The 27,852-nt window shown below is 44.0% G+C and overlaps 1 protein-coding gene across 1 annotated transcript in view; it reads right to left on the bottom strand.

Moving 5' to 3' along the window:
* The window catches only part of COL6A3 (collagen type VI alpha 3 chain), a 270,362-nt gene that overhangs the window by 158,220 nt on the left and 84,290 nt on the right, over nucleotides 1–27,852 (bottom strand). Inside the window, exons 6-9 of the mRNA XM_069615983.1 lie at nucleotides 25,275–25,874; nucleotides 15,392–16,003; nucleotides 6,798–7,373; nucleotides 4,276–4,869 (exon numbers count right to left, since the gene is read on the bottom strand). Coding sequence (XP_069472084.1) covers nucleotides 4,276–4,869; nucleotides 6,798–7,373; nucleotides 15,392–16,003; nucleotides 25,275–25,874 — 2,382 coding nt within the window. The remainder of the gene's footprint in view (nucleotides 1–4,275; nucleotides 4,870–6,797; nucleotides 7,374–15,391; nucleotides 16,004–25,274; nucleotides 25,875–27,852) is intronic.

Genomic DNA, 27,852 nt, shown 5'->3' with positions numbered 1-27,852 from the left:
TAGGTTTGTGATTGAAAGTTAGTGGTGTACCAGTCTTTGGATAGTTTTTTGAAGGTGTTGAATATGCGTTCTTGAGAACAATGCACAGTGTAATGCCAGTAGGTACGAGTCAACCAAAGTGCAGTACTGCACTCAGTCCAATTGACAGTGGACGATTTCTAGCCAACATCCCTGTAGCCAAATTGGTTGATGAACGACTAACCCATTTTATAAAATGTGTCTTTTGCTCCAATGTTCATTTTCATCAGGGACAGCTCCCTGATGAGATCATGTTCTATTTATTAATTGTAATCATGAGTTTAATATCAGGGACACAATTGATACTGGAATTTCCCAAGGGTGGAGAATGCAGTAGTTCACACCTCGCTGCATAGACAGGCAACTTGGTGGAGTGAATTTGCTCAACTTCGTTTTTCCTTTTGTCCCACTAACATAGCCCATTGCTCCTATCTTTGAGATCCATCTGACGGCCTGGAGACCATGCTGATTGCAATGATACACAGTATACACCCATGTAACATAACATAGCATAACATTTATATGGCACAGACTATAGAGTAAGCTGCCACTTGAATGACTTATATCAAGTATGGAAATGGAAAACCATGAAGCACAGAATGGTGTCCTTTGGAGATGGAGCTATTCAATGGGTCTCCTGTTTCAACGTGACGAATTACTGTCTGGCAAGTTTTCGATTAGTATTTAAGGGATCCAGGGCAGGGGGTAAAGAACACTGCAACCTGACCTGGCAAGAAAGCATGCCCTTTCATGCTTAATTCAAGGCTCTGAACAGGATTGTAAGCATGCAGCACATTTTGTAGGTCACTAACATACTTTAGGAGGCAAAGAGGTACCTTTGGAGTGCAAAAAGGTACTTTTGATTGTAAAACACACCAAATTTAACAAAAATAGACTCATGTGGGCAAACACGGCAGGACGCTGCACCATGCATAGAAGTCCCCTGTTGATCACTTCTTGATTGCATGTAATAATCACAAAGGCTAAACGTAACATGCTGGTGGGAGAGCCATGGCATGCCGCCTCGAATCGGATGCCCACTGTTCACAGCAGAAAGAACATCCAGCAGAGAGCAGGGAAGTTTATCTTGCACCCAGGAATGCTTAAAGCTGGAAACTTGGGGGAAGTAACATGGAGGTCAAGGATTGCCCCTATATTTGCGGTGTTGCTCAATCAGATTTGGCAAGAGGAATTGGCTAATGATTTCCAAAGTTTAACACTCGAGTCTACGGGATACTGTCTCAAGCACATCCCCCACGACAATAAGTAGGGGACAATCTTGCCAAGTCTTCCACTTCAATATTCCACATGAAGCATCACATGGGATGCATTTAAACACTCCCCTGTGTCTCCTCATGGTTCTGCTGTATTATTTCACCTCTTTCCAAATTCAACCAATCCTCTCTCTGCAAACATATCTTCTCATTTGCTTCCCCTGTTACCTATCAGCTGATGACACCAAACCATCTTTTTCTCTCTCTCCCTCGTGCATGCGCTATCGTCCCATATTTCTGACAGTCTCTCTGTGCCACTGGAAGGCTCTTTGGTTCCTCTTGATCAATTTCTCCAGAACCCAAATAATCTACCTCCCATTCCCAAGTGTCGGCTTCTACCAGCGCCCTCCATTCCCTTTCCACCTCGACTCCTCGTAACTTTCCCCTCAAGGCTTGCTACCTCATGGCCCTCAATGACAGTGGCCTTATGCTCCAGTAATTCATCACCTCGACTACCATAGTGGCTAGGATGCTTAGAGGAGCCCCTTTAAACATCCAGGAAATCTGTCAGCACCTTACATATCACTCCACCAAAACCTTAATGTCTGCATTTGTTTACAGTCATATTTACTGCTGCTGCACCCTTCTCCTGAGAAACCTCTCTCCTCCTTCGCTCCTCTAAACAAAGAGCTTAGCTGCGCTACTACCACCCTCTGTAACCTCCCCCGATGCTGAAGTTGCTCCTCCGCGCTGCATGGCAGTCCATATAGCACTATTGATCACTTTTCAAATTCCTCCTCCTCATCTTCACGTTTATCCATGGGATCCCCGCACCACCAATCAGGCTGTCATAGACTCCTCACTGCCTCCGAACTTCGCTCCTCACACAACTAAAAAGCCGTACTCCTGGAAATCACAAATATATCAACTTTCTAGGATTTTAAATCAGCTGTAAAGAGACACCTCTTTGACCTGGAAGGGGAAATCCTACCACAATCCAACACCTTTTCCCATCGGATTGCCCTGTGTTGATACCACTGTATATCCATGTACACAGTGTACTTTAGTGTCACAGTTTGCTCAGCTATTTGCTAATTTAGCATAAAAACGGTTCATCTATTTATTTACGTAGTTCTCCCTAAATACAGTAATTTCTCCTAGACTAGGGGGTGATCACTTCTAAATATTTATACCTTCAAATATATTTAAAGTCAAAATAAATTACTGTAATTAGGAGTGTTGAATTCTGGAGGGAAACACCCAAAATGCATCCACATAGCTTTTCTTTGGTTGGTATACAATGGCACAGGAAACGGTGTAAAATGCGAAATTGTTGCCTAATAACTTGGCCTTTGGGGTCTTCTGGAGGGATTACAAAGAGACACACTTTACTTCTTCTTTTATTCTGGTAGAAGTGCAGTTAGGTAGGTTAGATTGTGTAAACCCACAGAAATATAGCTGCAACAGGACAGCCACTATACCAGAAAATTAATCTAGAATGGGTCTATCTTATCGTCGTCAAGCTGCATCCCTTACGTGTCATTTCTGTATCTCCCTCCTGGTCTATCCTTCTCATTGTATCCAGACCAGTGTACCCATTACCGTGTGCCCCTGTTGTTCAGCAGTGTATTGCATCACAGCTAGGTTTGTGCTGTCTAAAGCCCCTCTAGCATCCCAATTCTTTACATCTATATTCAGATCTTCCCAAATGGTTATTTTGCCATTACAACTTTGCACCACTCACAATGTGATGCACCCTTTCATGGGAATATGTTCTGTGTGCTAAAATTGTGAAGTGTTTTTGGAAGAAACACTCTTGTCTTATCTCTAATACCCACAACTAGCAATGAAAATGTATATAAAGAAGATCACCTTAAAATACCTGTGGTGTTTGGTGACAGTGGAGGTGCTGCTTCCCTCCACAGACTTCTCCTAAGAATGTCTGAGACCTCAATGTGTTAGGCTACATTGGTACGTGTCTGCATTACTACATGACTAAATTGCTACATACCTCCATTGCTACATGGCTATATTTCTACGGTACGACGTCCTTTCATCGCAGGATTTTTTTTTGTGGGGTTTTTTGCCGTGAATTTTCTTTTGAAAAAACCCATCAAATTTTTTAGGGGGGTTAGTAAATTATATATATATATGGGGTTTGGGTGTTTGGGAATAATTACAAATTTAAGAAAATGGGGGGTTGGTGGGGAACCCCCACAAAAAGTCTTTAAAAAAAATGTATGGGTTTTTTCATTAAAAAAATCACGGTAAAAACCCAGCGAAGAAACATCACGCGATGAAATGACATGGAACCCATTTCTACATGGTGGCATCAAATCAATGCTGCCACCGTACAGACCATGTTTGCAGGTTTCGTAAATGGTGCCTAACTACTCCAATCCTCGCACATAAAACTCACAGAATCTTATACAACCTCTCGTCTCTCATTAATGCTCGTGGCAGGCGGGTGCCGTGTACAGTGAAATGTCATTAGGCGCACCACCCTTTGGATCTTAGAATTGTAGGAAGCCAACGTTCCAACCAACGCAGGGTATCAGGTAATAATGTTGCCATGAAAAAAGTCATCAGGTTGGCGACTTTTTTAAAATAAATGCATTAATGATGCACCTTGCAGGCCATCAAAAACTTTCCCCAAATATTCTAGAACTGGAGTAATAATATATAATTATACCCCTCCTAGAATATTTGGGGAAACAATTTTGGTAGCTAGGAAAAAGTCCCCAGAACCTGGTGACTTTTTCACAGCTACATTATTACATGGAACCCCAACACAATATGTGTGAATCCTAAGAAAAAAGGGGTACTTTTCAGAGAAAGGTAACATAGCCTGCAAAATAGGCGACTCAATTTAGAGTTAGGTTTAGTTAGTGAAAAGGATTTATTTTCAAGAATGAGAGCAAATCTTTTCTATATTCGACAGGTCATTCAGGATTCCTACTAGGGTCCCTGTGCTGGGAATAGAAGGTCTATCATCAGTGTCAGTGCTAAGTGTCTTATGCAGGCATAGGGGTTGTCACATTACCTGATCGCAGGAGCACAGTCACTTCTGCCTTGTTCAGTTGAGCGACTCTGTTGGTGATGGTTTGATGCACGGTTTCAAGCTGCCGGAAGTCGGGGACAGACACGGAGAACTCTGGTACAAAGGAAATGGCCTGCAGCTCAGTAATATCGGCGTTCTTCGCTCCTACGGCGAATGGCACCACTCCTGTCTTCTTCATGTTGGCTGAAGGCCCCCTCACATCGTCTTCCGATTTGCCAGCGGTCAGCAGGATCAGGAATTGTGGGACTCCCTCCTCGCTTCTGCTGCCTGCGGTACCAGTGAACACATTCTCTGTAACGTAGTCCAAAGCTGCACCGGTGTTGAGGGGAGAGCCACCCAATGGAGATAGACGTTGGATAGCACTGAGGACCCCCTGTTTGTCGGGATATGCATTGAGGAGGAAATCAGGCTGGGTGACATCGCTGTACTGGACTACAGAAACTCGGATCTTGTCACGGCCCACATCCAGCCCCTCCACCACTCTCTGAACGAAGGTCTTCAATGAAGGGAAGCCACTCCGAACCTCATCTGAGCCATCGAGAAGAAACACAATGTCCTTTCGCCTGGATTCATCAACTAAAGTTGGAAAAAGTGCACACAAGAGAGAGAGGCTTACAAATGCTCTTGGGATCAAACAACAGATGCAAAAAAAACAACCTCTCATGGATTTAACAACACCACAAAGAATATTTGTTTACATTTATGCACTTAACAATCTTTACTGGCACACATGCCTCAGTGCTGCAGGTTTTTTCTTGTCCTGTACTTTAGCTTAGAACAGTACTTATACAGAGTGCGCTCCCTGTCAAACAAGAATCAATCTCAAATCTTCTTTTATAAATAATTCAAATCCAGTATGCCATTTTCTGGGATTTTTTTTATTTTTCCTTGATTTTCCAAAATAATTGTTGGCACGGAACAGCAGGCAATCGGAACTGACATCAAGAAGATTGAACCTAAGATTCATCACAAGAGGCCAGACTAGACCTCTTCTAACAGAAAGCCGAGTTAAAGACCCATTAGGATGAATATCTTCCAATTAACAATTTAGAGGACTATCTTTCATAAATGTAATCTCTCCTGATGAACCACAGACAACAATTTGGAGAAAGACGTGTTGAGAGAGAAAATATGTATGCATGAAACACTATGTGACAAGAGCAACATGCAAGATACAGTTTCTGCTTGAATGTATGAAACTAATACATGAAAAACAACAAATCTTTTGGAAAAATAAGGAAAAACAAAAAAATACCAGAAATTGACATACTGGATTTGAATTATTTATAAAAGAAGATTTGAGATTGATTCTTGTTTGACAGGGAGCGCACTCTGTATAAGTACTGTTCTAAGATAAAGTATAAGAGACAAATATTGCTACTGTCGCAATAAAGTACTTGGGGTGCAGATCCTGGTCACAAAACATTGGCACAAGGGAAATCGCCCAGTGAAGAGGAATTAAAAGCCAAACAGGACTGCAACATTCTTTAAGAACATTTTTCTTGTCCTGTGTTGGTCAATTCCTGCCTCAATGTATCGTTTGCTAACTCCTACTGCGAATGGTCATGGCTTTTTGAATAACACCTGCATCTAACATCAGAAAGCATCCCATCTAATGTTGACTATGCGGCTGGGTCTAAACCGTACCCTGTGCTCCAGCTGCTCTGAATTTGTTCTGTTATGTCTCCATCCCATCCCTGCCATAAAGTGTCTTCTCACCTCTAAACCCTGCCTCAAGCATCTGCAGTTAGCCTTCCTCCTCCATAGATTGAACACATTGCAGGACACCAGGGTATGGTATTAATAAACACAATTTGACATGAATTTCCTTGAAAATGTGGTATCTTGTTATCCCTAGTCGTGAAGACGACACATTACCCAATAAAGGAGGCACCCATAAGTAGGCTCATTCAAGAATACAACCTGAAAACACAATGCTAATACTAATTGCTTGGTCATGTGCGGGACAAACCCTTATGAACGCCGCCAAAGCAACAAGGAGAATGTGCACTTGGGAGGCCTGATTCTTTGTTTATAAATGAAAAGCACATTAGGGCTCAGACCACAAGAGGTGAAGCTAGTGGGACCTTCACTATGTGTTTGCAAGTTCTGACAAGAAGATTGCTCAGTTGTTGGAATCTGATATGAGGAGACTGCCGGCACTAGCTCTTATCTGTAACAGTTATATGTGATATAATCGTTGGCACAAACATCGAAGCTGACTCAATAGTTTTTTTAAAGACACTAAACACCCTTCCCAACATATTTTAGGATTGGTGCAATTATATAAACAAACTCTAGTCCTTGAAAATTGGAGGAAGGTGTTGGATAGTGCCCTTAAAAAAATATTGCGTCACCCTCGATGTTTTTTCCAGCAGTTATATCACTGTTTATCTTCTGTAACTCAATGATCAGAAATGTGCTTTGTATGATGAGCCTCTCTTACTTTGCTTCTAGTTCCTCCTCCCTACCCCAACAAAGTGACACCACAAGTATATACGTACAAGTCACTGATGGTGTTTCAAGCTGCATTGTCTTCAGCTGGTTCACCAGTTGCGGCTGAATATCTGCAATGTCGGCCAAATTGTTGGCTGGTAGAATGAAGCTTTGATCCAGGACGACCCGGATAAGCTCATTGGTATCTGCATTCTTGGCTTTGATAGCAAACGTCAACACTCCTGATTGTCTCAGTTGCGCAGCACCCTGATCCACACTGTCCCGGGACCTCCCCGCAGACAACAACACCAGCAACTGGGGCACCCCGTCTTCGATTCTGCTGCCCCCATCCCTGGTGAAGAGGTTGCGCTGGACATATTCCAGTGCTGCCCCCGTGTTGAGGACGCGCCCTGTTTTTAGCTTCATCCTCCGTACACTGTTGAGGACGTCCTGCTCCGACGAGTAGGTGTCAAACTTAAACTCCACCTTGACGTTGTCGCTGTATTGGGCTACGGCCACACGGGTTGCGTCGGGTCCCACGTTCAGGTCTTCAATCACCTTAGCAACAAAATCACGGACCGTCATGAAGCTGCCCACCATATTGGCAGACCCATCCAACAAGAATAAAATGTCTCTCTTGGTTTCTGAAACATAGGCAATCGAAATGGAGAAAATGGGTAATTGGTAGGTTTGGACGCATTTGTAAATACAAAGCAATTCACATGCAAGGCTAAGTAAAAAGCTGAAAGGAGCATCCATCGAAGTATGCATCATAAAATGAGAGTTGTACAGGGTTAGCTGCAAGCAAGCAATTTCACTCCACGATCAAGTCACAAGCAGAAGCTAGTCTGAATGTTATTCACTGATATACTCCATGACTGTCACCTTCTGTATTCATAAGCAACATGTCTTAACAATTTTGTATACATAAGCATAGTAGTTTTTTTCTTAAAACACGCCTCGATAACATGCTGGTATTTCTCAGAAACTTAAAAATGCAAAAACGTTTTAATAGGAAGAGTATTCAAATGCTTTCTTTCCAAATCAAGCCTGTTAATGCAATGAGGGCTACTCTAGCCTTAGCAAACTGACTGATGTCCCCATAACCCAAACTAGCCTACTGATCAGTTTCGACCTAATATTGGCTATGGTGCAAAAAACTAAAACAAATCACTGCATTGAGAAATGCGCTTGGTTGTGACTGCTGTGTACGCTTTACAGAGCGAGTGCAATGGCATATGCTTTTGCTTCTCGGACGCTCTCAGGCTGGGTTTACAGTTGCTTGACTTCAGTAATTTTATGAATCATCCATATATTCTGTACCTTTTTCTGCCAATCTAAATTGACCCAGCCCATCTGATCTCGGACACCCACTGCTTAAAGTATGTATTATCGAGCATAGGTGGGCTTCAGGGGCTCGCAGCGCCTTAAAGCACAATTGAAGGTTTCTAATGCAGAGCAACGAAGTGAGTGCCCATTTTTCATTAATTTAGTGGCGTAACAATTGTTTGGTAAAACTGATTAAATCAGCCCCAACATAAAACACAAGACCTTGATGCAAGTTAAATAATATGCATTCTGGTTAAGGCCTTGTGGTTGAAGTCACATGCTGCCACCCACTCTCTCTGAGCCCTGCATGGGTAGTCTAGTGTTTGTTGGGAGGAAGCTAGAGCATGCCCCATGGTGGCCTTCTGGCTCTGTATAGTTAGATTTACTCAGCGGAAAACTCTGACCCTGTGAACTTAACTAAATGGCATTGTGTGCCCCAGCCAAGGATCTAACCAGAGAAGATGCACATTAGGGACCTTATGCAGTGATTATGTGCATGTAAAGACCCCAAAACCTCTATGCATTGGCAGCTTGTAAGGCAGCCCCGTATAGGTGGCACTTCCATTCGCTCGGCTAAGTGTACTCATTCTATGAGCTTCCACATGTGTTGGACTTGAATTTCCAAGATATGTCACCATTTGCTGCTAAATAGGAATCACGAGAGTAAAAGTCCGAAATATCTTGAGCGCCGTTTGATGTGTAGCATGATCTAGGCCCACGGTCATGAGAAATCATGTCTGGTGTCTGATGGGAAGAGAAGTTGCTAGAACTCTAAGTAGAATGCAGGATGGGTAGAGCACGAGAATTCACAGATCACTGTGCTGATTTTATGAAAGTAAGTAGAATGTGCTGCCGGTGACGGGGTTCTTACAAGACAGTGCTCTTCTGACTTGACGAGGGATAGAGTGAATTTGGGTTGAAGAACCGGTATCACCCGGGTGCTGGTTCGTTGAAGTAATGACCCTTTGTATGATTCTATACAGATTTTACAAAGAATTGGAGCAGTCTTGCCGCTTTATATTTGTTGGTGATTTATTAAGATCGCTGTCACCAACCATCTTGATGCAGTGGCCCACTGGCCCACATGTTTATACAACAAGAGCCTATTGACAGAGCTCATCAAACATAATATATGCTTTGTGATCACAACGCACACCTTCTAAAAACCCATGTTGGGTCGAAACATGGCTGAGTGTATTATATAAATCACTAACAACTATAAAGCGACACGACTGCTCCAACTCTTAGTAAAATCTGTAAACAAGCATGAAAAGCGCCATTACTTCAATGAACCAGCACCCGGGTGATCCCGGTTCTTCAACCCAAATTCACTCTAGAACCCTAAGTAGGTGCAGGTGAAAATGGCTGGCTTCAGCTAGTCCTGGAACCTGCCGCCTCCCCAGTGTTTTATACTTCATGATGATTCCTAGATTCATAAAATACCCCTTCAGGGTAGGCTTTACAACCATAGATGTCAGCCAAGGGAGGGGAGACCCTTCAGAGGGGAAGTCCCACCCTCTTTGATATCTGGCTTGGAGTCTGTGAGGCCTTCAGTGGGTTGCACGTCTTTGAGGCAGTCATGTACTCATCAATAAGTGCGAGAGGTGATAATAATCCAGTTAAAGGGTCCCATCGCATTCACTTTAAGTACCAACAGCATTCCCTTCCATTGACCCAGCACTTCAACTACTAATCCTCTGTCAAAGTACTGCCTAACCAACGGCCCCACATTACATGCAAAGTGCCCCAACAATCAACACCAAGCATGTCTTCAACTTCTGTCTCCAGCATTTCATACCAAGTGCCCGGACCATGTCAGAGCCATTGCCCCAGCATTCCATAGCTGTGCAGCCGCATGCCTTTACCAATGCCCTAGTATGCCATAGTCTGTTTCCTTAGGATTCCACATCATGCCCTGTTCTTCCAAAGTTCCATCCTTTTGGATGTCAGCATTCCTTATCCATTGTTCCCCACCATTCCATGCCTAGAGACCAGCTTTTCTGACCCCCCAGGCATCCCATAATATTTTATATGGAGGGCCCTTGCCATCTCATCAGGAGGGCCCCAAATGTCTTTCATACGCGTCCCATAACCAGTTACCAAGCATGTCATACTGAGTCAGTTCCTTCGGTATTCCATTCCTTTCATACATATAGGCCTCATTATGAGTCTGGTGGTAAATCAGTCATTTATCTGCCAATTTACGGGAAACCCTGTTTACCGTTACCATCCCCACGGAATTACAAGAGGTGGTAGGTGGTAGCATTGCAAACCTGCTGGTTTTTGGCCTTAGAGTGGATGTGTACCTCCATCATCATGCTGGAGGTTAATCTTCCACGTCAAGGTCGAACTCCAAATTCAGCGGTGGGGTAAAAGTGGCAGTAATTCTGTTACCGTCAAACCAAGTGGCAGTAACGTAATTACTGCCACTTTCTTACCACACCGCCAAACTCATAATGAAGCATAGAGGCCCCAGCGTGTTATAGTCATCTTCCCTGTGTTTCTGACCCAGTGCCTTCAGCCTTTCATAGTTGGTGCCGCCCACCAGCATTCCATACCCATTTCCCCTTGCATTTCATAGCCAATGTCTCAGCATAATATATTTACCATAGGTCTGCAGTACATCATTAGAGTCTCCCAAAACATGTCATACCCTCAGGCCCATAGCACTCTAAATTCAGTGCCTCCAGCACACCATACCCAATGCCCCAGTGTTTCTTTATCAGTGCCCCCAGAATGTAATACCCAGAATTCCATACCCAGGCCTCCCTGCATGACATACGCGTTCTCCCAAAATGTCCATGCAGAGTACCACTAGCAGTTACTACACACTGCCAAAAAGCATGGCACACCTGGTAGCGGAAAAACATATCAAGGAACCAGAAACTTTGCAGGCATGGTGGGGCTGTGGTGGAAACACCCAGACATTTCATTAGTGAATGCAATGGATTATAGAATCTATGTTTAAGAAATGGCTGGAGATTGTGTATACTATGAACCCTTCTTAAATACTGATCTATTTTAGTCTAGAATCTTAACTTTTCACAAAACTATATTAAAGGTTGTATTGTAACATGAGCTTACATTTCTGTAATGTTTATTCATTCTGTGAACTTGATCATTGTGAATGTTGATATCCTGTGAATTTTAAATTGTGTATTGTAAATTTTGATTGCAATGCATTAACGTCTGCTTAATTGTGAAACAGTGTAGAAAGTTGAATGCCTATAAAGACTTAATAAATAAAATAGTACCTGCTCCATCGAGTATATAGTGTATTCAGAGTTCAGTAAGCAGTGCCATCAACATTTCATAATCAACGCCTTTGGAAATGTTTGACGCATTGCCTATTGTTTCTCATATTACCTCCGTCCGCAGCATTTCAAGCCCTCCGTGCCATCAGCATTCAATCCACAGTCCTCTCCACAACCCATACTATGTGCACAAAGGATTCTATCTACAGTGCTCTCAGCATTCCATACCCAGTGCCTCCGCGAATCATACTCAGTGCTGCCCACGGCGGTCCATACCAAGTACCCCTTGAATTCCATACCCAGTGCCCACGTCGATCTTACCCAGTACATCCTTAATTTCATTTGCTGGCCTCCCAGCAACTATACCCAGTGCATCCAATGTGTCAAGCCCAATGCTCTCAACATTCTATCTCTGTTTCTAGTATTCATCCCAACTACTACCAGCGTACCAGCGTCCTATCGCCAGTTCTAGGATTCAACCCCAATGCTCCTGGCACTCTATATCCAATTCTAGTATCCATCCCAAAGGTTCCTAGCACCCTGTCACCGGTTCTAGTATTCATCCATGATGCCCCCAGCATTCTAGCTCAATTTATCTTAGTATTAATCACAGATGCTCCCATCATTACATCTCCAGTTCTAATATTCACCCCAAATGCTCCTGCCACTCTATATCCAGTTTTACTATTGATTTTGTTTTTATTTATTGGACATTTGTATGGCGCCTATACACACGCGTGTTTCGAGGCGCCACAAGACAAGAAGGCGGGGACCATTGGATTCACAAAAAGTAGAACAAAAACAAAAAATGGTTATATGGGCCCTGTTACAATCCTACCGTGCAAGTGCATGAAAAGGTGGTAAGTGCAAGGGAGTAGGGGTAGAAGGAGATGTGCAGGAGTGGAGTGCCCCCAAGGGTGGTGGTGGGCAAGTGCATGGTGGGCCAGGGTGACAAGTGCAAGGGGCAAAGAGGGGGGGCAGGATGAGTGCTGTGGTCAGCGAGGGCCAAGTTGGTCTAGTCTGGGAAAGGAGCCCGAAGGCAAGTGCTGGCTAAGGATGATGAGGTGACTGGTAGGTTGTGGTCTGGCCCCGTTATGACTTTGAAGGGACCAGGCCCCAGTCACAGCAGCAGAGGTAAAATCAGCATGGAGGGGGAGATGGAAGAAAGAGGTGAAAAGGAGAGCGTCTGAAGAAGACTCGCCACAAGTCTGAGAGGGGGGGTTTGAGAACGAGGATCCAGCCAGGGACAAGGATCCACCGCCCAATCTCTGCATGGAGAAACGTTTGACATGCAGAGAGTTAGAGCCAGAGGACCGTGGACTCTGGTCGGGAGGTATTTAGGGAGGAAGATCTGGATGTAGAGAGGTCCCAGGCCCCAGACAGCCTTGTGTATTATGCAAAAGGTCTTGAATTTGATCCTTGCAGTCACCGGGAGCCAGTGGAGAGATTTTAGGTGTGGAGAGATGTGGTCCCTGGGCTTGTGACCAAGGATAAGTGTTGCAGTCCTATTCTGGATTAGTTGAAGGGGACGAAGTGACGAAGGATGCAGATTGAGGAAGAGGCTGTTGCAGTAGAGGAAACCAGCGCTCTGGAGATGTTGAGTTTCTGGGGGAAGGTGAAGAATGCCCCTTAGGAGATGCAGCTGAAAGTTGCACTTCTTGGCAAGGTTCGTGATGTGTGGAGAGAAATAGAGTGAAGAGTCAAAGATGATCCCAGGGATTTTCGCCTGACAGGTGGGTTAGGGGAGGGGACCCAGGGAGTCAGGCCAGAGAGTGGGGGGAACAAGGAGCAGGCATCCCAATGAGAAGGATCTCTGTTTTACTGGAATAATTAATCCCAAACGTCCCCAGCACTATATTGCTAGTTCTAGTAATGATCCCATATGCTCTCATCATTCTTTGACAGTTCGAGTATTCACCCCTAATTCCCCAAGCATTCTATCTCCATTTCTCTTAGTATTAATCCCAAATACTACCCAACATTCTATTCCAGGTCTAGTAGTCATCCCAAAAGCTCTCAGCATTATAGCTACGTTGCTCTTAGAATTCACCAAAAATGCTCCCATTATACCTCCAGCTGTAGTATTCATCCCACATGTTCACAGCATTCTTTCTCCAGTTCTCCCAGTAGTCAACCCAAATGCTCTCAGCATTCAACCTTCAGTTCTCTTAGTATTAATCCCAAATGCTCACATCACTCTATCTCAAGTTCTAGTAATCATCCCAAATTCTCCCAGCATTCTTCCTCCATTTTATTAGTATTAATCCCACATGCTCACAGCATTATTTCTCCAGTTCTAGTAATAAACCAAAATGCCCCCAGTTGTAGTATTCATCCTAAATGCTCCCAGCATCCTATCTTTATTTCTCATAGAATTAATCCCAAATGCTCCCAGCATTATATCTCAAGCTGTAGTGTTCATCCCAAATGCCCCCAGAATTCTAGATCAATTTCTCTTACCATTAATCCCAAATGCTCACAGCATTCTATCTCCAGTTCTAGTATTCATTCCAAACGCTACAAGCATCATATCTCCATTTGTAGTATTCATACCAAATCCCGCACGGGCCTGTCAAACGCACCACCCAGTCCGAATTAGGGCTTGTAGGGTGTGTACCATGATATCAGACAGCCCAACAAACCCCGGTGAAATTTAGGAATCACGACCGCCGAGGTCACAAGGTAAAACCAAGAAAGTGTAACTAGTGGGGAGACAAAGATCACGAATACCACATATGACGTAGCAAGATGAATCTCATAGGCAGGAAATCTGATGCAATGAGACGGATTTCCTGGGTGGGAATCGTGATACACTAGAAAGGATATTGGGGATAGGAAATCTTGCACAATTAGGCAGTTTTCAGATGCAGGGAATGAGACACCGAGATGGATTTTCAAGACAGGGGGAAGTATGACGCACTCAGAGGGATCGCCGGGTGCGGTGGTGAGACACAACTTGATTACCTTCCGGGGTAGGAAGTGCAGCGGACAAGGGTGAATCTGAGAGTAAAAGATACATAACAATTGGATGGAACTTCAAGGGGCAGAGGGTGTGTGAAACACTTGGATTGACTGCCAGGTTGAGGCGGTGGACAACCATGGGGAGGGGGGGTGCACCAGGATGGACTCCTAGAGGGCAGATGTGAAGTACTGGGGTGGTCTTAAGGGTGGGAAGTGTGAATCACTTGAATGGACTTGTAGGACCTTCATCAACAGTCATTACTAACAAACCCACTCCTCTGCATACACTTCACAAACTCTGAACTTGACTAACACTGACACTGACTAAACATCACAACACCAGTACCAACACCACCATATATATACCAGTGCTCTCAGGATAACATCCACAGTACCACCAGCTCTTCATACCCAATGCCACAGCATTGAATTTTAAGTGTGCTTATAAACCCAGTGTCCTTGTATTTCATACACAGCGTTCTTTCTTTCCTCATCTATCACCCACAGCCTTCCACCCCTAGGTTTCCCAGCATGCAAAGCAAAACAAACCCCTCTATAAAAAAATAAAATCTAAACCAAGACCCTGCAGCGTTTCAGTGCACTCAGAATTCAAAACCTGGTGCTAAGAGTATTCCATGCCCATGTACCAGAGGTTCAGACCCAGTGGCGCTTACATTTCACAATACATGCATACTCAGCATTTGCATACCCTGTTCTCCCGGGATCTCATACCTTGTGCCCCTTTCATCTCAAAACTTCTGTCACAAGCACATGATACCCTGTTATTCCAGCATGTGATACCCACTGCCCTCCACATTTTATTTTCTAATACCATCATCATTTCATACACAACAACCAAGCATTTACGCCAGCTTCCTTAACAAATACATCATATCCCACTGAGCCCCCAGCAGATTAATGTCACAAGGAGACCTCTCTCAATGCCCTAAACCATTGCCGCTTTCTCCAGTTTCAGGAAGCACGTGCCCGCTGCATGCAAAAGCAAACACTGCAAGAGCATTAAGCTGGGTGTTTCTCTTATGACCTCTGCCATGTGCCATGCGTCACAACCCTGTGCCTTACAGAGTCTCTAAGCAGGATGAGGAGAGTCTCCCTACCTGATCCTGATGCAGTCTGGGCGATGAGGGTGATCTCCTCCCTGGACAGCTGACCCACTCTGCTGGACAGTTGCTGATGCATGGTTTCCAACTGGCTGTAATCAGGGACAGCAAAAGCGAAGTCCGGTGTATAGGAAATGGTTTGCAGCTCAGTGATGTCTGCGTTCCTCGTTCCGACGGCGAAGGGCACCACTCCGGACGTCTTCAGGTTGGCCGAAGGCCTCCTTATGTCATCTTCTGATTTACCGGCAGTCAGCAGGATTAGGAATTGGGGGACCCCTTCATCGGCCCGGCTCCCCGCTGTGCTGGTGAAAACATTCTCTGTGACATAGTCCAGAGCGGCTCCAGTGTTCAGTGAAGATCCCCCCAAGTGTGATAGGCGCTGGATGGCACTCAGCACCCCCTGCTTGTCACCATATGAGCTCAGAAGGAAATCGGGCCGAGCGTCATCACTATGCTGGACCACCGAAATGCGCACCTTGTCACGGCCCACGTCCAGCCCTTCCACCACTCTTTGGACGAAGGTCCTTAATGATGGGAACCCACTTCGGACTTCATCTGAGCCATCGAGCAGAAACACAATGTCCCTTTTGTCACCTTCGCGTACCACAACTTTGGATAAAGCACACAAGACACACAGGAGAACAAGTTTATATTGGTGATGGATATCAAAAATAAGCTAATTCCATAGACTGTATCTAAGAAACCAGACAAAAGATATGGAACCAATGACTAGCTTCACAGGCTATTGACCATGCACTTCCCACATGGAAATTCATGAGGACAAGGAAAATCTCCACTGAAGTTTATGAGGCAGTGATGGGACAATGAGCGAGACTCCACTTAAGTGCGCTCTGTAAATCACTTACCTGCAACAATACTACTCTCTCGTGTGATCCATTGTGGAGACAAGTGAAACTCCTCAGCCATGATATGCAAACAATCTTAGTCTTTTGACAAGATTACAGAAAGACATTAGGCACAAGCATTTATGGTGGTAAAAAGTTGTATAGAGCATGAGGACCAAACACCATTTCAATTTCTGTTTCGCTCAAAAACAGTATGGATTTGCAGTGTTTCTAAAAGCAGAGGATGGGAGGATTGCATAGGAGTGTCTAAAAACTAGGCATTCTCATTAAGTCATTACAACAGAATTTCCTCTTCGCCTGAGATCTTCTATAGGTAAATTAGAGACAATGAAGTGGGAGAATGGCACTGTAGAATAAGCATTGGCCTAAACTGGTTAGAAGGGTAAACTGTTCATGAAAATGTCAACCAATGTCCGTAGAGTAATAAACATGAAAAGTGGGAACGAAAGGAATCTGCATTTAATCAGGAGAAAGATATAGCAGAGGGGTCCAACAATTGCAGCCTTTCCTCTAGTACAATAATAACCTAAGCCCGCCCACCTGGTACCTTCCTGCCTGTTGCTGTTTTTCACCACTTAGCAAGCACCGCCCACCTGGTGTCTTCATTCACCATCACTGTCTTGTGGCCAATGCTGGATTTGACTTTTATGGACTTGATTCATTCACAGTGTGTCACTCTTTCTCAACTCTCATGCTGGACTTCCTTTGCATCTTGTACTCATGGTGGCCCTGAATCATGCTGTTCCCATCTTCATCTTGTATCCTGGCTTGCAACATTATGTGTTACTACTGACTTCTGCAATTGTATTCGCTCTCCCCTCTTGCTTCTCCACTCTTTTTGACTGCTTACTCTCTTTTCTCTCCTCATTTCCCTTCTCCCTTTTCATATCTCCTCCCCTTACTTTCTTCTATGCACTTACTCTATCAGAATTGTCCCGGGACCTAATATGATAGCAACCTCGTCTGTTTCCTCCACCCTCCCATTACTGTTTTTTTTCCTCCCCACCATCCCTCCAGCACTATCTGAAATGTCGTCGGGCCTAGTATGATAGTCGCTAGTTTTGTTCCTCCCCTCCCTTTCTGCACCCCTCTCCCTCACCTTTTGTTTTTCTACGGCTCTACCAGAAATGTCATCAGGCCTAGTATGGTAGTCGCCTGTCTGTTTCCATTTCCTTCCCACTCTTCCCCTCCCTTCCTTATCTATGTGTTAGCTCTTGCACTATCTGAAATGTCGTCAGGCCGAGTACGATAGTTAATTTCACATCCTTACTGTTCATGGCCTGTAAGAATGTGGTTGTATTTTCCCTTGTTCCCTCCCTTGCCTTGAAGCGCATTGAAACACATTGTGTATAGGCGCTATATAAATAAACGATCATATCATATCATAGTGGGTTTTCAGTGGCATCCTTTCATGCACTAGGTTATCCATGTACAGATACCACACTTCAACCAAAGATCTCTTCTATATTAAAGTAAACAGATTCTTTGTTTTTTTAATGCCTTAGTTCTCCCTAAAGATTAATAACCTAGTATGTTTTGTATTCAACATTGTGCATAAACGGCTCAATGGGAGGTCAATTAAAATCAAAGAATGCTGCAAGGAAAACTGACAGATTCATGTAAAAATCAGAAAACGTTCATACAAAAACATACAAACAGTTCCAAGAAAATACAGTTCCAAGAAAATACATTACCATTAGGAAAGACAGATTATGCCTCATCAAATAATAAAACACCTGAATATCCCTAAATCTTACACCAGAATATAGAGTAACAAGGGGCTACCTCTAAGGTATAGGCTTTAAACACATGTCTGCAAAGGTTCAAAGAAGGCCCCTTAGAAAGCGCTATGGGTGGATAACTACGTGTTTGGCTGGTCTCGGACATGAGGGTGGCCTGCACTTCTCAAGTTTGAAACACAAGGCAGGGCCTTTCATTCCTCTCAGGTCAATAAACCAGTTATCATGCATAGAATAATAATAACACCTGATATTGCAGCACTTAGAAGCTGGAGGAGTCTAACGTAAAGCACTAGATAATGTAAGGGTGTCGAAGAAGGAAACTGACACAAAGGTGGTATGATTTTGGTTATAGACTTTTATTTTGGAAATGGAAAAGAGGTCCTCGCTATCCCTAACTTCTAAGATGGTTGACCCTGCCTCAAAACTAATAGTAAAAGTGTCTGTCAGAATGTCTGTCAATGTAAATTTCACTGTCTGGTGTCAGAACCTACTTCTATCCCTCATACTATATAACTAAAGTGTAAACTAACATAAGGTGCCTTCCTTAAGGATAGTGGCTCCTTTCTCCAGCTTCTTGAATGTTGATTAGCAAAATGTTCCTTCAAAACAATACCCTGGGAGAATAACTCCCTTCCCCTGGTTTGCAGGTTTCAAAACAGTCTGTACACAACGTTCTCTCCGGGTGAATGGCTCCCTTCTCCTGGTGTGGTTTTGCACAACTTCCAATAAAACAGGGGGAATGACTCCCTTCCCTTGGTATGTCTTAACGCAATGCACAACAACTCCAGGGGGAATGATTCCCTTCCCCTGGCTGCTTCACAGTAACTCTTAGTTCAGGGCCAAGTTAATGCCTCCCTTCTCTTTATATGTTTTGGCAGAGTTCAACACAAGGCCAAGGGGAATGACTCCCTTCCCCTGGGGTCTCTAGCACAACTTATGCTTGGATACCAGGAGAATGGCTCCCTTCTGGTGGTATTACTTGATAGCATCTTTCCCCAGTGCTTCGAGGTTGATACACACTCTGCTTTTGTGACTTGCTTTCAGCAATATTCAAATTCTTGTTAGGATCCCAGATCCTTCCAACTATTGAAATGATCTCTGACACTATAGTGAGGATGATTTCCTCTGAGCTTTGTTTTTCTGTTGGGGTCCCAGACCCTTCTTATATAACCAGTGGTTTCTTCTTCCACACTGTTATGGTTGGCAGGGTCCCGACCCTTCCCTGGTGGCCAGAGGGCTTCGCTTCCCCACTGCAGTTATGGGCAGGGTCCCAGACCCTTCCCTGGTGCCAGTGGGTGTCTCGCCACCACTGTGGTTGAGGACAGGTTCCCAGACCCTTCCCTGGTGACCAGTGGGCTTACCTCTTCCACTATCTGGAGTGCAAGTCCCTCTCGTACTTGCTTGATGAGGGTTTGGGTTCCAGACCCTTATCTTGCTTGAGTTTCGAACCCTTGCTTTTATCCCTCTTGTGCTAGGCCCACTTGGTTCACTCTCCTGCCAAGTACTGCTACGAGGGAGATTTCGTGTAACGTTATTTTCAATTAACTTGCATTCTTTTTCCAACTTTACACCCCTACCAGTACCTGCGTTACACCTGTTACCTTCACTGACTTCGGGACACTTTGCCAGTACTTCCTGGGGATTTGCTTCATTTAGGAGCATTGCACGAGCGGTCTGTAACTCTGCAGCTCTTGCTCCATGTGTCTCATTCCCATCCTCTAGGCCGGCGGTATAGGTGTTGTTGCAGAACCGCATGGTCCACCTTTACACGGTTGCACTACCACTTTTCAGCCTCCATCCACATTCCTGAACAGCTGCACACTGCCAGGCCAAAGATTCTCGACGCCTGCTTCCCGTCTCCAGCGGATTACAGCTTTCGGCTTCTTCGAGTATTCTCCATGTCTTCTTTGCTTTTCCCAGGCTGCACTGTGTCCCATGCTGCTCTCCTGCTCGGCTGTCCTGCACCCAGGACTGTTCTCTCTTTCACTGACTTCTTCATCTATTTTTATGTTGTTTAGGTGAACTCTCCCACTCTGAGCGCTAGTACATTTCTTCCCATTCCATTGGTGACACTTCATGGCTCTTTGGGTCCACCTCTTCTCAGTACTTGCATTGGTGGTAATCTGTATGTACTGGATGATCTTCTTCGTCTCAGTTGGGGGAACCCGACATGGATGTTACAATAGCACATGGATGCATCAGTGTTGTGCTGCCTATCACCCATGTGGTCATCCTCATCCCCAGTAGGGGGGTCCCTCCTCATGAGGTCCTCCCGCATTAAACCACCCCTGTGGGGAATATTGGGTAGCGGTCTCTGTTCCCTACCCTCATAAGGAGCTGTGACCCCGGGGAGAAGTGACGATACATAGTGATTTGTCACCATAAGAAAAATTGTATTATATTTAGCTCTCAATTTGAGACTGAAACATGTCTGTAGATATTTTTCTCAAATCCTTCAACAAATCATACTTTAGGCACCTTTTGGAATGGGAAATAAGGTATTACCCAAATGGTTCGAAAAAACGTGAACGCACGGTAGATTTGACCAAATTCGGTCACTACCATTAGTTTGAATTTTGTTGAACAATTTGGGTCAGAAAATACTGAACATGAGGAGCGGGTGTTGCAGGGATGTCCCCCACCCCCAACCCCATTATCAATGAACGGTCAAAACGGGGGCCCAAGCAGTTTTACTGCAGGCAGTGTGCTCACGAACAAAACGTTCATGGACAGATCACCCAGATCCGTGAATTAACTTATTTTTACAAAAGGATGCATTAAATGACAAATTAATCCAGATGAAGCATTAATGGATTTATGATTGGGCTGCATGTAAATGATATGGAAATTTAAGTGATAACCCCACCCCACCCAGCATGTTTTCCAAATGAAAAAACATAATATCTTCTAGTCAAATTCTTCCTTGCTGCCTTCACATTTGGCACGTTGTATTGAAGAATATGGGGATTTGGGTGTTCAAGGACCGCACATGTTAACCTCATATGGTTAGTGATGTAGAGTTGCCTGGAAGGACCTGTCCTTCTTTATGGGGTAGAACATGCACTTTGTTGAGTGTCTTGATATGAAGGGCCAGGCTGAATTGAAGTAGGAAACGTCTGCAGCCTTGCGAGCAGAGGCGTTGTTAGGGGGGCTAAGGGTGCTTTGGCCCCGGGTCTTTTGGTTTAGCCCCAGGTAGCTCAGGTGCTACAACCAAAAGGCTAGCTATCCCCGAGTCCCGTCAGTCCCGACATTACCTTAGCCCTTGATCTTTTCCAGACCTAGCAACACCCCTGCTTGCGAGGTTACCTTTGAGTGTAATGTCCACTTGGTACATTGTAAACTCCCAGATCGCGCTGAGGAGCGCTGTCAATAATGGTGTTAGAAATTTCTCCACCAAGACATCACAAAACGGAATTTCTCAGGGATGTTTTTTTTCTGGGTACCTTCATTTGACTTGCAGGCATTTTATCGTGAGAATCAAAGGCTATCTGAAATATAGTTTATAGTTCTAAAATGTACTTTAGAGAACCGTTCAGTGCCCTTTTGCTCACATGACTGTGCACAAAAGTGCAAACCTGGAGATGGAAGAGGCATATTCAGGCATTAATAAGGGGATGCACTTTTAAATGTGTATACATGAAAGTATGTATGCACTTCTTTTTGTCTTCTAGAAACAGCAGCAGTATGCAGCACTGCTGTCCCGGATGCATTTCTATCACTCAGTGATAAGAAATGTTACCTTTTTCAACTTTACCATCAATGTGAAATGCACTCCCAACACGCAGTGCATGCTGGGAGCCTATTACACAGTAGCTGCTTACACCCAACACTAATATATTCAAGCAGGATTAGGCTGCATTTCTTTTTATTTTGCATTGCTGCAAAGAAATGGTCTTATCGTAATTTTGAATACTGTGACCTAGAGATTTGTCAGAATCACACAAGTAAATAAAAGGGCACCCGTTCGGCCTTTTTGACTGGCATGCTTATTTGTGAACTGGATGCCCAGTCTCTAAAGATACCAAGAATTATAAACTAAATGCACATGCATTCGAAGGCAGGGAAGAAAGATTGGGGGAGTTTTTTCCTGGATAAGGCCCTAATGAAATGCGTACTCATAATGATCTAACAGGACTGAGATCTCATACATGTTATACAAACTATGGCGAGGTGCACGGCAGTAGATTACCGTCTTAAGATCTGAGCATGTGCCTATGCCCTCCTGAAGAATGGGTGGGAAGCCATTGAAGATTATCTTGAGTTTTGATGTAGGAATGCGTGAGACTACATAAATATGCATAGGATGATTGATGGGATTTGAATGAGACCCTATTAAAGTAAGTGTATGAGGCCAGTAATGTGGACTAAGGTTGAGTCAAAATGTGTCAGGCCTGTGATGAGGAATGAGTGATACTCCATGAAGGTTGAGGGAAACCTTTGAGGTTGCACTGACATCTCTGCAGCTTTTAGTGGCAGCAATCACTGAGATTATGAGGAGGTGTCACGAGGCAGTTCTGTGAGATTTGATAAGACACCAAGTGGGGGGAACAGGACATGGAAGATGATCTATGTGCATTGATTATACTAGATCAGGAAAGTGACAGTAAGAAATCATGGGTTGCTTGCACTGCCGCCCACCCATAGGAAAATCATCACTCTTTATTTCACAGCACTGCTGCATCACACTTTCTGCTTTGACCATCGCCAGAACATGTAAAGGGTCCTTTATACTGTGTGGTTTAGCGCGGTAGTTGTTGCCCATAAACTGGCACATTTTGACCAGGCCGGGGGATCTGAACCGGGATCTGCGAAGGGGCAGAGTGAAGTAGGAAGACAGGTGGGGGCACTTCAGGCGAGGCAGGCAGGAAGTTGTGTGTGTGTGTGTGTGTGTGTGTGTGTTTTACCAAGTACAAGGGTTTGCAACCTTTGCTCTGCAGATGTTTTGGTCTACAAATCCCATCAGCTCTTGCCAGCACAATCAATGGTGAGGGATCATAGGAGGCATAGTCGAACACATCTGGAGATTCGCAAGTTGCAGACCTCTTCACCTAGTATGTCTGCAGGTTCAAATGCACTGACTCAAGTCGAGTATGGGTGAGGATTAGCATGGTAATAAAAGGGAACATAAATGCTAGAGGCTAATATGGCGAAGTGGCACAGCATGGAGTGCTCAGAGTTTCCCTTGAAGCATGGAGGTGGGTGTTGCTGATGAATGGGGCTGGGTGAAATTGTGAAATTCTGATCCGTCAGTCATGGGTGCGAAATCGGTACGATTTTGATCTGTTTCGCTGCAATCCACCATTCTGCCACCCCTGCATATCGAAAGCAGCAGTGAGAAGTCTCTCGTGCCGTCTCGCTAACCGAAACGAGCATCGCAAAGTTTCTTGTGTTGCTGTGCGACCCTAGCACTAATCGAAAAAAGTGGCACAAAGTTTCTCATGCCACTGTATGAACCTAGCACGGATCGAAAAGAGTGGCACCATATTTCTCATGCCGCCCCGCGAACCTGGCACAAATGAAACAAAAAGCTGTGCAAAGTTTCTCATGCCGCTATGCGAACCTAGTACGGTTAAAAAAAAATGTGCAAAGTTTCTAGTGCTGCAGCGCAAAATACTACGTATCTAAAATAAAACCGTATTGTGTCACAAACCTAGCACGCATCGAAATAAGACTGGCAGAGAGTTTCTTGTAACGCTGCACAAACCTACCATAATCAAAAAAACGTACAAAGTTTTTCGTGCCACTGCGCAATACCAGCATTGTTCAGAAAAACATGCACAAAGTTTCTCATGATGCTGCACAAAACTAATACGGATAAAAAAAACACCTGTGTGAAATTTCTCATCACGCTACACGAAACTAACATGGGAACGAAACACCACGCTCTGCGCAAAACAGCACACAACCGGGTGAAATTTCGGTGGTGGCAGAACCATAATGCTGAATTTGCGGGACGCGTGGAAGGTGACTCCAGTGCGCATTCTGCACTTTTCATTTTGGCTGCAACATTTTCGCTTACCCCTACTGGTGAATACCATTTAATTGATTTCACTTAACAATTTATGTATGAGGACTTTAAACAATGTAGATGTTTTGCACCACTTTTGCAAAGTGTGAACCATAGATTTTAAGGCTTCTAGCACAGATGTGTTTCATTCTTGAGAACCCGTGTTTGAACCCTCTCTGTTACAGTCTAGAGCAAGTTGTAGAGAGGAAGGGAAGACATCCAAGTTGGTGGGATGGGCAAAAAAAGAAGGGGGTTCAACAGGATTGTTTTTCACGTTTTCAAACCTAATTTCAGTTAAGATATGACTGCTGCTAGTGCTTTAGGGATTTGTTATCCCGAAAAATCTAGAAATTCTCCAAAACGTGCAGTGCATGAATTCATTTGTTTTTCCAATGTCATACATGTTGTACTGCTGCTTACCAGCGGAATCGAAGAACAGTGAAGTGATTCGCTTAACATGGCAAATACAATCAATTGAAGACAAATGCTTTAAATTCAAACACTTACGGTATTGTGAACATTCTTCAAAAGGTACTGAAACTATTAACAGTAAAAATAATCAAAGTAATGGAACCCAGTTCCTGTTAGAACCCCTCTCAATTCGAGCTCTGGTTTAATGAAAATAAGTAGCACCCCTCAAGACCAATGTATGTTCTGTAGGTGTCACTAGGCTGGGACCAGGAAATTGACTAATTTAGTCATGAGTAGAACATGATATGGCCTAACAGGGCAAGGCAAATAAACACAAGAAAAGTCTAACAACGGGGCTTAAATGAAAAAGCAGTGATGGCATGGCCTGCGAGAGTTAGAAATGAAGGTCAAGCTATTCATCAGCCAGGGACTCAAAATGGAGCTTGGCCGCGAGCTGTCATTGAAGAGCGGCAAGCATTCACAGAATTAAGCCCTGAATGGCAGCTGCAGAGCACAGTTGCCTCTGGTTAGGAGGGACCACTTCAGGCACTGTCTAACCAGCAGGGCATTCAGTAGCTTAATTCAGTACATTGACGGCTGGCTGTGGAAGGAGCAGCAGTAGATAAGGGTATGTGCAAGATGGCAGGAACCAGCAGTTACTCCTATTTGCAACAGGCAAGCAGTACATGGATTCCATTCAAGAGGCACTCTTACAAGATCAGATCTGTGTACTGCCTCACACCCCAGGGTACATGAGTTTGAAGAAACATGTGTGGTCCATAATGCACGTTAATTGTTGAACAATGCAATAAAATGGAGGCATTAAAACCAGTATCTGGGAAGGCAGAATTTACCTGTTGGAACTTCCTCCACACCTCCGCTAACATATGTTGTCAAGGGTAATATCATTTGCTGTGGCAAGTTTGCCAAGGAACTGAAATCGGCAGTCTCATATACCATGCTTGGGTCAAAAGCAATCCTTTCCAGCTCAGTCTTGTCAGCATTCCTAACGCCAACACAAAATGTTAGAATTCCAGCTCTTGCAAGCTCATTTGATGCAGAGACATACTGATCGTTGGACCGGCCCGCGACCACGAGCACCAAAAGCTGTGGGATCCTCTCTCCTATCCGGCTGCCAGCGGCTCCCGTGAAGTGGTTGGTAAAGACATAGTTCAGGGCGGCCCCGGTGTTCAGCGTCGACCCGCCTTTGAGCCTCAGCTGGCCCAGGCGGGAGATCACGTCACTCTTCCTGGCGTTCTCATTCAGAAGGAACTCTGTCCTCGGAGTGTCGCTAAATTGTGCTAAGCCAATTCTGATATTATCGCTGCTCACATCGAGGCTGTCAATTAGGCTGATGAGGAAGTCGCGTACAAATGGGAAGTTGGCATTCCCCACGTTGACGGATCCATCCAAAAGGAAAACTATGTCCCTTTGGTTAACGACTTGAACTTGAACTGCATCAGGAGGGGTATAGAAAACAATTAACATGACATCACAGCAAATTCGCTAGAGCAAGTTGCGTACACATGTGTTTACATTCCGTAGACACATAACAATAAATTTGCAGGGCAGAAGAGAGCGTGAGAGACGAGGTAAGCAAAGAAGCAAAGGGTTTTCACGCATGCAGGGAAAAAGAGATGCTGGATGTTGAATTTCTCCAAGGATGACCGTTATTTCCTAGAAGAACGTAATATTATCAGAGAAGAAGAATCTGGTACAAAAAAACTAAACTTTGCAGGCTCAAAGTTCAGATTATTATCCCTAGGACATGGCTTCTCTAGAATTCGTACTCCATTTCCCTTTTTTGCAACTACTATCTTCGGTCCTATGGGATTTTCCAGCTTTTTGCAGGTCGCCTAACAAAAAGACCAATGTTTTTTGGCCAATTTTAGGCGGCCTACAAAAAACTTTCTGAATCAATTTTTTAGGTCATTTTTTCTAAAACATTCTCTTCAGTTAGGACCATATCTTCATCTCTGAGTTGCTGCCAGAAATCTAAGAGAACTGCTCCACAGCAGGCATGGTTATCACCAACACTAGGGAGAGGGGTGTGGATGGTCGTGGTAACTGTTCATTCACAGCTTGCTTAACCTTCATTGGCACTTCCCTTAATGTCGATCATGTACTGATCAGTTCAGAGGTGTGGAAATCAGTGTATAAAGATGGGCAGTATTAGGTCCGGGGCAAGGAATTATGCCACTCGGGTCAAAGTGCCATTTAGCGCCACCAGTCATGAAACGAGGCCAGATTTTATGTTTTACTGTCCGCTGGCTTGTTTATGCTGATGGCATCCTGGGCAGCCACATGGCCCTGAATATCTTTTTTCTTTAATTCCGTCTGCCACATCGGACAATCAGTGGAGTTCAAACACCAAATGTACCTTCTGTGGTCTTAATCCCATGTTGCTGCATTGTTCCTTATAGGATAGTCTGTATGTTGAAGTTTGTCAAATGGAACTTTCTAAGTCTTCTTTTAAGTTGAAGGTAGTTAGATAATACCTAGGAATTCTCCTATGTCAATGTTTATCACTCAGTATTTTTGTGACATTTTGGAGGTTTAGCATAGTTTTTTTCTAAATTGTTTTCATATTACTTTGAACTTGAATTTTGAAATGTATTGAAATGTATCAAGTAGTACTTTATGGGGCTTCCTCTACATTGAAGATGGTCAGATGTTATATAAGGGTTTCACCCCTATGTTGAGACATGTCAGATAATATATCATTGGTCTCCTGTATGCTGGTAGTGTGTATCATAAAGTGACTACTAACACTCCACCAGAGGCCCATAGAAGGCCCGTCCATCTTGGGGAGCTTTATATTATTCCATTGATGTTTACTCTTATATTAAAAAGGAAATTGCAATTCGTTATAGAAGTTCTGTTCAATGTTGAGGAGCATTATATAGCATTTTAAACGTGTTACAATATAATGAGGAATATCAAATAGTACTTATTTTAAGTGCTAACCCCTGATGAGATTTAACAAACATTACTCCTATATTATTAGGTTTCACAATGTGTGTTGCTCTCACTCTGGTTGAGGAGGATATGCAGTACAAGTCCTGCTATGTATTAGCAATGATCAATCACCCTGTATTTTTTGAAGACCTTCTCTTCGATCTTAAGGCTAAGTGGATAGTACTGTAAAGATATTGTCAAGTCTATTTAGAAGTATCTTAAAGCCCTTTATGGAAACCCTCTCGTCTCATGTGTTGGAGGAAGAGAGATTTCCTTTTGCAGTTATTTTCTGTAATAAGAAACATTAGGTCATAATTTCGTAATTGCCAACATTTAGATGGTTTTAAATGTATTTCATTACATCTTTTCCGCTTCATGTCCACAAGTGATCCAAAAGATAGTGCTGTATCTCAGGGGAATGCAGCTCGGCTAAATTCTAGGCTGCCTCTCTGCTGCTGGCTAGTTTCCCACCAG

This window comes from Ambystoma mexicanum, chromosome 9 (genome assembly GCF_040938575.1).
Source record: "Ambystoma mexicanum isolate Mex_15411 chromosome 9, UKY_AmexF1_1, whole genome shotgun sequence".
Classification (NCBI taxonomy): domain Eukaryota; kingdom Metazoa; phylum Chordata; class Amphibia; order Caudata; family Ambystomatidae; genus Ambystoma; species Ambystoma mexicanum.
The sequence above is the reverse complement of the archived record's forward strand: the minus strand, read 5'-3'. Positions and strand labels throughout refer to the sequence as shown.